General features: G+C 37.2%; 1 protein-coding gene across 7 annotated transcripts in view; it reads left to right on the top strand.

The window, feature by feature from the left end:
• Positions 1–1,650: 1,650 nt before the first annotated feature.
• Positions 1,651–16,010, top strand: part of LOC144969081 (calcium-transporting ATPase sarcoplasmic/endoplasmic reticulum type-like) — a 90,136-nt gene continuing 75,776 nt past the window's right edge. For all 7 annotated transcript variants that reach the window (XM_078908106.1, XM_078908109.1, XM_078908104.1 and 4 more), the window contains exons 1-3: positions 1,651–2,638; positions 6,570–6,587; positions 6,915–6,997. In XM_078908106.1, coding sequence (XP_078764232.1) covers positions 2,521–2,638; positions 6,570–6,587; positions 6,915–6,997 — 219 coding nt within the window. In that variant the 5' untranslated portion in view covers positions 1,651–2,520. The remainder of the gene's footprint in view (positions 2,639–6,569; positions 6,588–6,914; positions 6,998–16,010) is intronic.

Here is a 16,010-nt window from a genome sequence, read left to right as displayed (position 1 = left end):
AAGAGAAGAAGAAGAAGAAGAAGAAGAAGAAAGAAGAAGAAGAAGAAGAAGAAGAAGAAGAAGAGAGAAGAAGAAAGAAGAAGAAGAAGAAGAAGAAGAAGAAAGAAGAGAAGAAGAAGAAGAAGAAGAAGAAGAAGAAGAAGAAGAAGAAGAAGAAGAAGAAGAAGAAGAAGAAGAAGAAGAAGAGAAGAAGAAGAAGAAGAAGAAGAAGAAGAAGAAGAAGAAGAAGAAGAAGAAAAAGAAGAGAAGAAGAAGAAGAAGAAGAAGAAGAAGAAGAAGAAGAAAAGAAGAAGAAGAAGAAGAAAGAAGAAGAAGAAGAAGAGAAGAAGAAGAAAAGAAGAAGAAGAAGAAGAAGAAGAAGAAGAAGAAGAAGAAGAAGAAGAAGAAGAAGAAGGAAGAAGAAGAAGAAGAAGAAGAAGAAGAAGAAGAAGAAGAAGAAGAAGAAGAAGAAGAAGAAGAAAGAAGAAGAGAAGAAAGAGAAGAAGAAGAAGAAGAAGAAGAAGAGAAGAAGAAGAAGAAGAAGAAGAAGAAGAAGAAGAAGAAGAAGAGAAGAAGAAAGAAGAAGAAGAAGAAGAAGAAGAAGAAGAGAAGAAGAAGAAGAAGAAGAAGAAGAAGAAGAAGAAGAAGAAGAAGAAGAGAAGAAGAAGAAGAAGAAGAAGAAGAAGAGAAGAAGAAGAAGAAGAAAGAAGAAGAAGAAGAAGAAGAAGAAGAAGAGAGAGAGAAGAAGAGAAGAAAGAAGAAGAAGAAGAAGAGAAGAAGAAGAAAGAAAGAAGAGAAAGAAGAAGAAGAAGAAGAAGAAGAAAGAAGAAGAAGAAAGAAGAAGAAGAAGAAGAAGGAAGAAGAAGGAAGAAGAAGAAGAAGAAGAAGAAAGAAGAAAGAAGAAGAAGAAGAAGAAGAAGAAGAAGAAGAAGAAGAAGAAGAAGAAGAAGAGAAGAGAAGAAGAAGAAGAAGAAGAAGAAGAAGAAGAAGAAGAAGAAGAAGAAGAAAGAAGAAGAGAAGAAGAAGAAGAAGAAGAGAAGAAGAAGAGAAGAAGAAGAAGAAGAAGAAGAAAGAAGAAGAAGAAGAAGAAAAGAAGAAGAAGAAGAAGGAGAAGAGAAAGAAGAAGAAGAAGAAGAAGAAGAAGAAGAAGAAGAAGAGAAGAAGAGAAGAAGAAGAAGAAGAAGAAGAAGAAGAAGAAGGAGGAGAAGAGGAGAGAGGAGAGGAGAGGAGGAGGAGGAGGAGGAGGAGGAGAAGAAAAGAAGAAGAAGAAGAAGAAGAAGAAGAAGAAGAAGAAGAAGAAGAAGAAGAAGAAATGGCTAAAGAGTGAAATTCTTTACTATGGTAGTCGGAGAATGAGTTTTCATGGGAACATCAGTAATATATATTATTAACCATGTTCAGAGTTGATTACAGTATAAAGTACTTGTAAATCAGTTATTCTTCGTATGCAGTGAAACGTAAATCCATACCCCATAAATAGCATATTCCTATATAAAGGTCCTTTGTTAAAACATATATACGTCATGTCTTGACGGTATTTCATCAGATACATACGGGGTTTCGAACAAACAGAAGGTTTAAATATAGAATTTTACGTGTAACAACCAGCTTCTTCCACGTCTTATTACAGTGGAATGGAAAAATGACAAATGAAACGCGGTTCCCTTGATCATTCTTAATGGTGTCCACCAAGTATTAGTCTCTCACAAGGAGTACTTCAGTATAGCTGTCCTTGGTCTCTCATAATAATTGAGAAAATCTGAGCATATCTTGTATATATGATTGGAGAATACTTTCTATGATATATTTTCATGCAACGCAAAAATTCATTTATTAATTTTCTTTCAATGGACATTGCATAACATTTTCTTATCACTTATGTAAGCGCAATTTAACTGTTACCCCTAATTCCTTAATGTTGACCATTATGTGAATGGTATCGTAGATCACTTTAATTAACTAATAATCAGGCCAACGGTGTTTTAGTATTGTTTACGTCACCATACGACTATGATGATTTTAAGTTTGTGAAGAGTTCCTTTACACAGCCAATCAGATTTGCCCACATTAGGGTTCACAGGTTATGACGAAGGAAAAATGGACTATTCCAAGTTGTCAAAAGATAGGGTAAACTAGGCAAGAAAATCCCTTTTACTGCAGAATTTTACTTTTACCTGTATTTTTTCCTGCAACACAAGCCATTTTGTTTCGAGAGAGAGTTTTGGTCATATCACCAAACTGCTCGCTCTTAACGCCACACGCAACACAGCTCTAACCTTACTTACAAGCTTTCTCCCCTCCGTTCATTCTTTCACCCCACCTGTGTACAGCGTGAGGAGCTGTGGAGAAAAACTGTGTTCATTTTACTCATACGGAGAAAGGGGTTTTCGGTCAGGGAACGTGGAGTGTTTTCTTTTTCGGATATTTAGTGGTTCGGTCAATTTTCTAACATCTGTGGTATTGGGGGATTTATTGTGTTTTATTATTTTGAACGACTTGTTGGGTGTCACCATTTAGCGTGTACACCACGTATTTCACAAAATGGATAACGCCTTCACAGCAACGACAGAGGAAGTGTGTGAATACTTCCACACAGATGAGCGTTTAGGACTTACTGAGGAGCAAGTTAAAAGAAATTCAGAAAAATACGGACCAAACGGTATGTGTAAAAATTATTTCCATATCTAGTTTCGATGTCAACCATATTTGCTCGTTCTCTCATTTATCATGTTAGTTTTGATTCTCCAGCAGACAGGCGAGAGTTGCGTAACAGTAACAGTAACTGAAACTGTCGTTTGTGGTACGGTTAAAGTTTCTTTTCTCTCTCTCTCCCCCCCCCCCCCCCCCCCCCCCCTTTCCCAGTCCCCCTCATTTTAATGTATCCAAACTTTCTAGTGATTTAAATCATTTTATAATAAATGAACCGAGTACCGGTTTCATTCCGAGTGGGTGTGATGAGTTGATTTCTGTTGATGGGTGAGTTTCTCATACTCATACATGACATGACTTTACATCTGACAACATCCACGTCAATACTGGTAAGTTACGACGAGATTTTCACCTGGAGCAATGGACCATAACAGGGCTTCCCTTCAATCCTGAATGAAAAATTAAATAAATCAGCCTCTTTCATGAATGTTGCCATGAACATGAATTATAATTAGTGTGACGTGAACGTGGGTTGACCAAGAAATAGTCAGTCTAGTTAGTAAGCGAGTCGAGTCAGTTCCCATTCTTTTGAAACTGATTTAGATCCCAAAAAGATTACCTGTGATGTATAGAAGTAGAAGCGTCATACTCATAACAATTTCAATTGATATTACTTCTTAAAACTCCCAAACAACATCAAAGATATCAGCACAAGAATAAGGATTGGACACGCAGCAAGATTAGCCATCCCAACATCAAAAACAGATGCCCACCTGTATTTGTTTTTCCCTTCCACTGCCTGACTGTGGAATAGACTTCCAGCTGACTAGAGCTCACATTGTGACCTTTTCATCTACATATTTTTAGTATGTGCAGTGTTTTAACAAGTTTACAATACCCTACAAACTGAAGTGGTCCTCGACAATATTGGAGGTTCCACAAGAAGAACAAGAAGGAAGACTTGACAAATCACATCTCTCCTCTAGCTTTTTGGTTTTCTCTCTGAAAAGATAAAAAGTTTTCTTTCAAAAGAATCAATCAAAATTAGGTATGTCATTTATTGGCATGAGTATAGAAGACTAACAATAGTAACTAAGGACTTTGACTTTGATAACATATTCAAACTCAGAATACCTTTGTTTGACTGAATCAGATGGATGGGACTTGAAATTATAATTAATTTGATACCATTTGTTTATTTGGAACAAATGGTGCAAGACAAGAGTTATTGATACCTTTCTGTTGAAAATGTGGGTGGACTTCCGTAATTTCAGGTTTTAAAAATTATTTATATTACTTAATTTTTTTTTGCCGTTATACTTTCATTTAGTTGCAATGTCCAAAAAATATTACTTTTTAAGATGGTTTTCATTTTTATAAGTGGTGTGATTTTTCTAATTTTAAAACCAATTTCAATTTGCTGAGTTGGTTGCTGTTAACGACTCCGGCGACACCATTATTGTCTGTTTCCCATCAGTTGTACAAACGTTATAATGTTTCATCAGGTTATAATATCTTTAGTTAGGGTTGAGGGGTCTCCCCCCGATAATGAAAAAAGTCCCCTCTTTAGGCGTGCTGTGAAACTACGGAAGTCCTTCCAAAAGTTTACAGAGAGAATCTGTGATTTCTCTGCTGTCTGTCAACAAGCATTTATTGAAGATCTGTAGAGCTTGGGTTTTGTATTAGAATTGGACCTTTTTACTAAATTTGTGTCAATAAAAAGATCCGGGGTGTTATTCATCACCTGAACCACGGGTGTATATATGTGTAGTGAGCTGGATAAACCCGTCAGATGTCGGAACAATTTGAATAAAATATTTCATATCCAAATGGGGCACAATTTGTGGACAAATTTAAGTTTGAATTTTGTAAGTCATTTAATTAGGGTCGGAGTTATTCACATTTGAAGAGAAGGGAGTCAAAAGTTAATAAACGCAGAAAATCTCTTTTAAAGATAATTGTTTAAAATACTGTAACATCATTACAACAGCACTTGCACACCGCATTCATACTCAAAAAAAAAAAAAGAAAATAAAGCCCTTCTGTGTACGAAGGAAAGATTTTAATTTTAACTTTATTTCCCCTTCTTTGCCCTTTTTGACTACAAGTACAAGACTTGATGCTTTAGGTTGAGGAGGCTTGTCTGCAGCTTCAGCCTCGCTGATTTCTCTCTCAATACTTTGAGTTATTTTGTTCATGATTTTATTTTATTTTCAAATATTGATACTGATTTTTATATATTAAATTGTAAATATATAGAATTGCAAGTTGATGGCACAATATTGAGCAGTCATTATCCTGACTCAATGCTTGCTTTCATGCGCACTTACTTTCATTTCAAAGAGTGGGAAAAGGCAAAAAGAATGATCTCTTACATATTGGGGTTTGGTCAAAATTTCGGTTCTCAGTGCTCAATTGAAATCCTGTGTTGTAGAGGCAGATTTTAGGCCAATTTCGAAGGTATTTCTCTTCAATAGAGGTCAGTAAAATAACAAAATAAAAATATCTATAAACTTCATTTTGTAAAGTTCTTTCGTGAGAATATTGTTTGACAGAGATAATAAAAGTGGAAATCATGTAGATAACTATTTTTCACCTTTATTCGCTCGTATCTGAAAACTAGCTCGTGCAACATCTGAATTGTTTTGTCAAATCAGCACACATAGTGTCACCAGAAAATTTGACACCCAAGTATTGCATGAGTAATAATAGGAATTGAGGAGCTCTATGTGGAGCTAGGTACTTCTTCTGTAATCAGTTACCGGTCAAGTTGGATTCTTAATCATTTTGTTTTGTATCAAAGTGGAAAGTACGATCCGATATCTCAGGGTGTAAACTGGTTTCCGGTGAGGAATTCTTTTGTTTGAACATGCACATGCTAGTGTGTGTGATAGAAAGAAAGAGTTGAAGGTTTGTATGAGTAAGAAAGAATCTTCATGTCTTTGCAAAGAAGAAAAAATCTTAAATTTTTATCACCATACTCTCAAAATAAGTAAACAGAACAATTTGTTTTAAAAAACAGAATAAAAAACAACTCCTACAGACTACTTTTCTTGAAATATTGAATTCTTTGCTAACAATCCATACTCTAATTTTGGGTGATGGATTATCCTGTAACAAAGTGTACTCAAAACTTGTGTCAAATTATCTGGTGACAATCTACACTGGAAACTCAAGTGTTGAAGGACACTCCCATAAAAATAATGATAGCAAGGTATATGCTAACACTCTGAATGTTAAGTGAAAATGGATAACAAATATGAGGGTTGTGTCCTGAAAAGTAAAGTTGATAGCCAGTAAAATAAAATAGTGTGGGAGGTTATCTAATTCAACGAAGTTTCGCAGAGACATTCTTCAAATTATCGTCTACGTATGTGCCAACCTATATAAAGTTCGTCTATAATTTTAATATTGGTAACTTTTTACTTCACTTCATTTAGACTTCAGAAACATAACTTTGGTGATCTGTGACTGCTGGACATTTGTCCTTTTTCAGTAGCCAATAAAGAGAATGTTTTGTCAACCCTCTTCTAAAATTTTTAAAAAGTGAATATATTCCCATTACGACCATGAATTATAAGAAGATGAATTTATAAGAAGATGAATTGGGTTGATAATTTATATGTTCTCGCCTAATTTTTTCCACGACCAACTCTATAAAAGTGATCAGGGTTATATATGACAAGTTGACCTTATACTATGCGACTATGGAAGCCAACTGTTTTGAATGCATGTTGAACTCAGTTCAATCCCACTTTCGGTCTGTGTCTATCATAGAAAGTGAGAGATAATTGAAGAAAAGGGGAGCAGTCCATGACATGGAGACAACGTATGCATATTCAGTGTGTTGATGGTTCATTTTTGGGGTGTTTTTTGTTGTAAGTTTCATTTTTATATTTTGTCCAATATTGATCCTTTCTTTTTTTTTTTTTTTATTTCAGAACTCCCTGCCGAAGAAGGTAAGCTCATGTTTTTATTGATTTTTAATTTCTAAGCAGGATTTTCGTGATTGGTCAGGATTTTATACGATATTCAAACGTTGGTCAAATTGATTCAAATATATTACCAATGCCCTGGATTCATATTTGTGTTTTGTTTCGTTTTTTTTGTTCCTTAGAAGAAAAAAAATCCCAATTTTTGGTTTTTATAAAACTAATATTTATTCTAGCTGATGTGTTTAATTTTAATGCAAACTATAGATGCCTTAAAAATAGGGATGTATCTTCTTGTTCCTTCTGCAATTATAGTAACCTGAATTTTTTTCTCTCTCTCTTTTTTTTTAACAGGAAAGCCTTTATGGGAACTTATATTGGAACAGTTTGATGATCTTCTTGTAAAAATTTTACTTCTTGCTGCTATTATATCTTTTGTAAGTATGATGTATGTTGTTGTTTGACAATCAGGTGGATTCCATTTATATAGGCGGCCTGTCCATTAAAAAAAATATAAGTTGTTAATGTCCAGTTCATATGCAAATTTATTCAGGGCGGCGCTTAGTAGCTTTCACATTCTTAACAAGTTATTTATTTGCAAGTGATGATAACGAACAGTTTAAATGAGATTATTTCCTTTGTAAACGAAATCCACCTTCATTTTCATTTTAGCGTATTATAAACTGTGAAGCAGACCTGTCACTGAAACAATTTTAATCTGTACCTATATTCAAATTATTTGGAGCCGTATCTGATCGAATTTGGATTTTTCTTATTCCAAATTAGGATATTCCTTTTAAACTTGAATTCCAAGGGAAAATTGATTAAAATATGGTTGTTTTTGTTGTTGACATTATCTTAGACCAATTTCGAATTCTGTGAATCAATTCCTTTTTGCATTTTAAAGGACAGTTTATATAATATTGGATGATGATAATAATAATAATGATGATAATACATTTTGAGTCAATGGAAATGTTTTCCTTGAAATTATGACTTATTATCAAAGGTTTTTTTTTGGATATGTTTTGTTTGTGGTCTGTGGCAGGTCTGTTGTATTAATAGTAGTATTAGTGACCTTTGTATCGAGATGACTTGAACTCTGGCCCTTGTTATTGCCAAACAATATGTGTCATTTCAACCAGTTTTTCCTTATTAATTTTGTAATGGGTAAATCAGTGATTTCTTCATAATTTCTTTCTGGATTATACTTTGTGATTCATTTGGACTATGTTATTTAAATTCACTTGATGTTCACGGATCCTCGCCTGTTGTGCCTTTTTTTCATGTGATATAGTGATAGTTTGAACGGGGCAGATTTGTATTTCATAAAAGCTGAGATGGGGCAGTTTCTTACAAGAAATAAATGATTTTTTACTCAGCGCCTTACAATCTACGGTCGCTTGATAAAGGATTACACCTGTGTCTTAAATATGTAACATTTTTTAATAGTTCTGTTTTGTTTTGTTTTTGTTTTTTTCACGTAGAAACAACAGATCGAAACGTATCACACATAATAGGTGTTTTAATTGATTAAGTAAATGGAAGCTGTGATGTACCATTATCTTGTCCCTGATTAGGTCAAGATTTATTGTAGTAGTGATTGTCCCGTTTTCGTTTTGTGTATATGTGTGTGTGTGTGTGTGTGTGTGTGTGTGTGTGTGTGTCACGTTGTACCGTGAATATCCGAGGTGAATGGGTGTAGTTATCTATCGATTTTTTTGTCCAGGATTACAGCCACCATTTAAATGAAGTGTGTTCTGATGTAGATGTTCTGTGTGGCACACAGTCAAATATTTGCTCAATTGTGTCAATAACTTTTTCGTGTCATATTAAAATAAATATATTCATGATAATAATATGCATTTTAAAAGCTACTAAAAAAAAGAAGATGATCTTATTGGGTTGCCGTTGCGTAATTTCGTTGTAGTATGTACGAGAGAAAGAGAGTGAGTTTTTTTTCATTAGCTTGCATTGGTTTCATTTATTTTGCTTCAGGCACCGTTCACTCTGACATTTATACTCTATGTTTTCTGTGTAGATTGTGACGTCCATGTTCTGTTCTATTACTGTTTCTGTCTGCGAACTCTCCTTCAACGTTAAGGGTTTTTGGGGTTTTTTGGTGCGACTTTTTCATGTCATGAGGTTGGACAGTGTTTTGTTTCCGCTTTAATCTGCTCATAAGGCCGTGCACGTTAGAACCAGGAGTATGATTAAATTGTTGTTGTACATAAGACTGGCTTCGTACGTCCACTCACTTTGGTTGTAAGATAACAGATGTGGATGCTTTGATGCTGTTTGACGTCATCATCGTCAGTTCATGGCCACGAGCAGCTGATCTCCACAGTAACACCTTTTCTGACTGGCAGACTCTCCTTATTCATATCACGTTGTGTGACAGTGTGTGTGTGTGGCGGTTCGAGAAGGCTTTCATCTCTGGCATCTCCTCTCATTGTTGAAGCAGGTCGTATTTTCTCATCCTATTCTTCAGTCCATCACATTGCTCACCCGGCAGGTAGATTTCTCTCCTGGTTTTTAAAAATATTGTTTTCTCTCTCTCTCTCTCTCTCTCTCTCTCTCTCTCTCTCTCTCTCTCTCTCTCTCTCTCTCTCTCTCTCTCTCTCTCTCTCTCTCTCTCTCTCTCTCTATGCACCCCCCCCCCTTTTTTTTTTCCTCCCCTGTGTATTCTCTACTCTTTGATCTTTCAGTCTATCTCTGTTGTCCCGCGTCGAGTTAATATATCACCTTTCCATGCATTGAGATGCAGTCTAGTCTTCTACAAAGGTAACATTCTATAACAAAATAACTTTTATCCATTTTGGTCAGAAACCTCGTTTCATACATTTATAGGTTGAAGTTGATCTCTAACTTGTAAATTTTAACCTTAAAGAAATCCCGGGTGAGAGCGCATTGCATTGACGTGTTGAGTAATGTTCGTCTTCATCTGTTGATAAATGAAGTGTAAGAATACATTTTCTATCCAAAATGATAGGGAGGAGGGGTGAGGGGGGGGGGGGGGGGGTCATTTCAAGGTACAGGTGCGGAAAGTCATTTGTATAATAACACCTAGGTATGGAGATCAGCGCGAACCGTTCCATTCGCTAGAAGCGCTTCCGGGTGTTATGGTTATCGACAGTGGTTGGTGTTAGCGTTATGCCGTTCATAAACTGTCCAAGATATCTGGGGGAGATGTAGCCGTGATATTATTCGACTAGACATTGGTTATTCATTTACCCTTTATTCAGCATTGATTTCCAACCGGGGTTTCTGTTGTCCTCTTTCGTCAGTCTCCTGATCTTGGTCAATTTCGTGTATGGTGAATCTCCCCCCCCCCCCTCTCTCTCTCTCTCTCTATCTATCTATCTATCTGTCTCTCTCTATCTATCTATCTGTCTATCTATCTATCTCTATCTCTTTTCTGCTTTAGATGCCTTTGTCTCTGCAGTCCTCGACAACCTGATGTCCCCATTAAGCAGTCTGTCTGTCTTCATTATTTTATTGTCCTTTTTACTTTCACGTTTGCGATCCGTATCGACATGACAGTGATCAAAGTTATAAAATCTTGCCGAATTCGCCCTCGCCTAACAGGTGAACCGTGTGGTGACGTGCCGCTCACGACGTTCAGGTGAGGCAACAGCACTGGTGTTTTTCTCACTCTTGATTGGGCGGTGATTAGCTTCTCTTTGATTTCCCTTGTCAGGTGTTTTGAAACGTTGATGGAATTTCGAGGTATGTTGAGAGGGAGAGAGAGAGGGAAAAAAATGTTCCTCCCCCTCAACCGAACTCATAGTTGTAAAAGTTGGACAGACGATACAGATTAATGAAGCTGTTCTTCAGGAATGTGGTTGGTTGACAGGTAGACATCTTGATGTCTTGCCGCTTGAATCAGGATGTTTGGAAACTGTTGACAACACACGATACCAGCGCGATTCAGTTCAGACGAGGAGAACTGAGATTTGTCATTTTGTTTTGGCGCATCTTTGCCACGTGTCTTATTTCTTTTCCTATCCCCCGTATTTGTCTGGCTGCCCCCCCCCCCCCTCTCTCTCTCTCTCTCTCTCTCTCTCTCTCTCTCTCTCTCTCTCTGTGTGTGTGTGTGTATGGATTTGTTTCTAGTTCCCTTTTCTTAAATCAGGCACAGGAACTGTTTTGAATTTTGACTCTGTCAGTAGTGTTGATTGTATTTATTTATTATTTTATTTATTTGTTGTTGTACTTCTGCATTCTAATCTTTTGATTTTATTGGTCGGGCATTACGGTGAGCGGTAAAAGATCAATGCACTCAGTAACGCCTTGTTAGTGTCTATGTGTCTATATCTGTAAACGATTGGAGACATGGCTATTTATTTGGCTGCCAATTATACTTTCCTCATCACGGGAATAATGGGAAATATTTTTATTTATATTTTGCTTAGATTTTACACATTCTTATAATGGAGATCCCCACTCCTTTTGCTTCACAATCCATGTGCGATTGTTGTTTAATTTCAATTTTGGCTCCAATGTGTTGTAGTCTGTAGTCCTTCCAAAGTGTGTACACACGATGTCGCCTACCCGTGGGCCTGCTTAAAAGGCTAGCTGGCGTGTAGTGTATTTTGCGTGGATTGTCCTCTCGACTGATGACCTCGTTTTGGACTCGACCACTGCTCGTGTTGTTAATCACCCATTACGTTGTATCGATCTGTTTACTCTTTGACTATTACTATTATTATGTACTACCCCCGTCTCCTTAGGTTATTCTATTAGAATATATAACGAGTACGCCAGTGTCAAATATGATTGTATTAACAGCGAAAATGTATTTACTTGGGTTAACGTTGTAGTGGTGATACGACAATTCTAACAACGCAACATTTTTTTTTTTTTTTTTGGGTTTTGTTTGGGGTTTGTTTTTTTTTTTAGCCGAGTAAGGATACGCGGTCAAGTGGTACGACACTCGCCATCGGATCGGAAGGTCCTGGGTTCGAGTCCCACTCTGAGCGGCGCATAGTTGAGTCCTTTGGAAAAGGCTATTAACGCATATTCTGTCACCAAACTCTGGTGTAAAATGAGTACCGTTAACAGTGTTGTCTATGTCGGAAAAATGTTATATCGCCTTACAAGGGTTGTGCCTCTTCCTACGTGTTATTTGTTGTTGTTGGCTAAGGACCCCTTGTATGGCCATTTGAGCACGTTTAGTGGTTATTGCGCTTTATGAATACTCGAGTTATTATTGTTATTGTTGTTGTTGTTGAAAAGATTATGTTGCGAAAATCTGTGGGTACGAAAGAAATGGTGTTCAGAATTCCTTTTCTTTTTGCTTCTATTGATGGGAGATGAAATAGACAGGAAGGAATTTTGTGAATGCAACAGTCCTGGTTGCTATAATGCATGCGGAGGGCGGATTGGGAACGTGGGGGGGGGGGGGGGGGGGTTGGTGTTCTGTTGATTGTGAGCTATTCTAGAACCCAATTGGGAATATTCATGATATAATATTATTTCTCTTTGTTTGTTAGTCATTTCATTTACTATTTATATGGCATCAGTCTAAAATAAATACGAAACGCACGTCTAATGGATTCATTAACCCCCGGCGCGTCACAGAACAGAAAATGTCGGTACAGTTGTTATGCTGCCTTGGGAAAAGGTCATTGGCTGTCTGGCCGCTAGGAAGTCGACACGTCGGGTAAACTGGGAAGGTATTGACTTTTTGTGTGCTCGGGGTTTTGTGACGACTTCATCGATTACCGCAGACTTATTATTTATATCATTATGAATGGAACCGCTTCTTGTTAATTATAGACATCGAGATGATTGTGATGTCGGATGATTGTATTGATCGGAAGTTAGCATTCCTGGAGTAACATCGTTGTTACACGTAGCTGTTGTTATGTTAAACACGGTAGTAATTATAATTATCGGTTCTTTCTCTATTTTTGTGCAGATCAACTTAATGGTGGTTGGGGAGGGGGGGGGGGGGGGTGGTGTCTAATTTTATCGTACCGCTTTTGTGTAGTAGAAATTGTTTTGTCGTACACTGCAAAGACAGTTTGCTTTTTTTTTTTTTTTCTTTTCTTTTAATTATTGGCCTGCTGTGAAATATTGAGATTAAATAGATAGATGAACGAATTGTAACACTGTCTTCATTCATCCTCGCGGGAGATGCTTGCTTCTTTGGGGTCTATCTCGAAATTAAAATAAATAACCGAGATAGGCGTCAGCCGTAGTGCAGCAGCTGCACTGCAGCTCCACGCGTTGAGCAATGCGGGCTTCGGCCTTAGTTTTTGCTTTAGAAAAGAAAAGAAAGAAAGAAAGCGAGATGCCACCAATTGAGCTCGAACCAGTGTCCTCTGAGTGGTAGTGCAATGGTTATCCTCTTGATCGTCTTGCCCAACTTCCACCTGTCCTCCACTTTGCTCCAAAGATCGATTGGATCAAGTTGTCAAAAGGTCTGAACCTTCCAAGTGATTGTGGCATAATGGTAGCGCGCCTTAATAGGTAATAAATAGAGTTCTTTGATCCTCAGTCGAGGAAGGCTGATTTTTTAAGGATGAATATTAAAACGAAAAAAAATATTTCTGCTTTTTTCTGGCTCTGTATCAAACACATCTTTTCAGATAATTGTTAGGTTTGAAACTTTCGACACGTTATCCATCTTTATCAATGGTTATATTATTGAAAGTCGATGTACGACGGTATTTATGTATATAATGTTTAACGTATGAAGTCGGCAGGACGATAAGATAAATTTCCATTAGGCACAGTTTACCTGATAACTTTCCACCTGCTTGTCTATGCATGACTGCACGATGTGAACAAATAGTCCTCGAGTTTGGTGTTCCACGTGGCACGTGGTAAGAGCTTCGTGATTCCGCATTGATTGGGGGACAGAATGATGTTATACTAGATAAGTATGTTTCGGGCCAAGGCCCTTTATCGGTCGACAATGATTTAAGGATGTAGTGTAGTCCCGAGTGTTTCTACGTCAATGCTTTGTGTTCCTCTTAAATTTTCGGGTGCTTCATTTATTGTTATTTAGTTGATTTGAACTCTGCCGAGAAAAGGGAGAAGGATGGAAAAGGGGGGGGGGGGGGGGGGGGGGGGGGGGGGGTATTTAAGACGAGTGAACCGAGACCAGCGTATCAGTTGTAGTGAATGACATAATCAGTCGGATGGTGAAAAGGTTTGAACTGAGATATTGCCAAGTTTAGTTAGAAGGTCAAATTTTATAAAAAATGAGTTCTTGTCATAAATGATTAAATCAACCCTTTTTGTACATATTCGGGAAATATCAAAACTTAATTTCACTTCTAAACATTTCTTACAGCTAGTCAAGTTGAAAAAGTATGAAATTTGAGAGAATTTGCCCGATGCCTTTCCCATACATGAAAAATCACCCGATTTACTTCAAATAAAGATTAAAATGCTCAGGAGAGCATATTCTTTCAGAACATGCAAAAAAAAAAAAAAAAAATAATAATGATAAAAAATTGCAAATCCAACATTTTCACCTTCCGACTGATTATGTCAAGCACTGACACTGCGAAGTCCCAGGTTTGATGTTTTAAAAAATGTTTTTGTTGTCTTTTTTTCTTTTCTTCCCAAGATTAGGGTAATTTAAACAGGTCGATTTTTGAAGGACGAGTGTTCTGGCCAAGTTTTGTACTATTTGTACGATATTTTTATTATTGGTAACTAATATTTTACTGAAAAGACCTGCTATATTGTGAGTGTGAACATTTTGGGGGGGGGGGGGGGGGGGGCTGGTTTCAATGTGCATGTCTTGTTTCCCGAGTAAAGAGGTCTCAAGAGTTTACATAAGCTAATTTAATGCCACAATTAGCATTGTAATCGAAGAGATGTGTGTGTGTGTGTGTGTGTGTGTGCATACATCAGGACTGGTGCCAAATAGCATTGTATAGGTCTGGAATGGTATCCGACCTCGCGTCTCGTGGTTTTGTTTTCGTATGCCTAGTGTTAAGTAAGTAGAACGTGTCAGCACCATCCATTACCTGTTCGATTCCCTTTCCGTCGTGTAAATATTTATCTCACGCATGCACGCGTTATCGAGGCAGCCCTCGCGGTCACACGCGTATACATATGTTGGTGCTTACTATGAAAATCAGTACGTTGTGTTTGGTATGCGGCGTTTTACTATAGTCGTTCATTCTGGTCAGATTTAGATTTGAATCATGCCATAACAAGAGTCAGTTAGTCGGATTGGTATTTTTATTTAAATTGCTGAAGTCAAGTGTCAGTTTGATTTCAAGTAAAAGTGTACATCCGGGTGACATATAAATGCGGCCGTGAGAGTTGATAACGAATGCCATTTTTTTTTCTCAAGTTTTGAGATATGAAATTGTTATTAAGCCTTTGGGTGTCAATTTTGAAGCTTTTATTATACAGTTGTAGATCGGTCTTAATACGGGATGAAGTCATTGCAATCTGAATGGCAGGGGCATGTTACATGAAAAACCTCGCTTCATCCATACATTGGCTATTTTACTCTTTCGAAACAGTGCGTCTCTGTTGTGGTTCTAACGTTCCATGGTAATGGTTAAACTCTGTACTATCCCAGCGCATCTTTTGAGAAAATAAAAGAATGATTAACAGGCGTGATATTGACAAATTAATCTTGTTTGAGTCACCAGATTATCTCATAATCTCTAATGTTCAATTTTTTTTTTCGTGGTTTCAAGAAAAAGGTACCCTGTGTTTAATGTCCATGACAGGCAGTTTACATTGTTCGTTTGATGAGTGAAATACTGTGAGAATTGGTAATTTATAATCTAAGTGACTTTCTGAAATCTAACATCCTGCTGATGCAATTATAAACATCCATCTCGGTCTGACCTCTGCCAGCATCATAAGCCCAAAACGCTGCATTTGAAAAACAACCACCCCCCCCCCCCGGAACCCCCCCTCCCCCCCCCCCCCCCCCCCCCAAAAAAAAAAAATACACACAAACGCAAATAGATCCGGCGTTATTGGTGAATATAAGTCTGCGACATCTTCAGTGAAGAGCAAAGACGTCAGCCCTCCGTGTGCAGCATGGTTGGTTTCCAGGAATGGGTTGTAAAAAAAATATTTTAAAATGCCGTGCTGTTGATATCAAGGAGATAGATATAATCTATGGTTGCTGGTTTTGAATATGAATGTGTGGCTGTTTGTTGGAAGTAAACAGTGGACCACAATACTGTGTTTACAGATCACGATGCCAAACCTAGCATTAACCTGAAGAGAGGTGTCAGAGAAGTTCGCGAAGAAGCGATTATAATTAAAGAAGATAGTTTTTGGTCAAAATTGTTTAAGAGAGAAGCTATTTGGAAGTGTTTACGCTCGTCATAATCTTTCATAATATGATGCTTGACATTTTGAAGAAAGAAAAGATGTTTTTCTCATCTTTCCATTGCATTAAAATGGACATATTTTCTAGATATGTCTACGTCTTCTCGTATTTGGTTGATGTCT

Source organism: Berghia stephanieae, chromosome 3 (genome assembly GCF_034508935.2).
Source record: "Berghia stephanieae isolate SIO BIC M18660-M18661 chromosome 3, UCSD_Bste_1.3, whole genome shotgun sequence".
Classification (NCBI taxonomy): Eukaryota; Metazoa; Mollusca; class Gastropoda; order Nudibranchia; family Aeolidiidae; genus Berghia; species Berghia stephanieae.
Note: the sequence above shows the minus strand (reverse complement) of the source record. Positions and strands in the feature narration are given on the sequence as shown.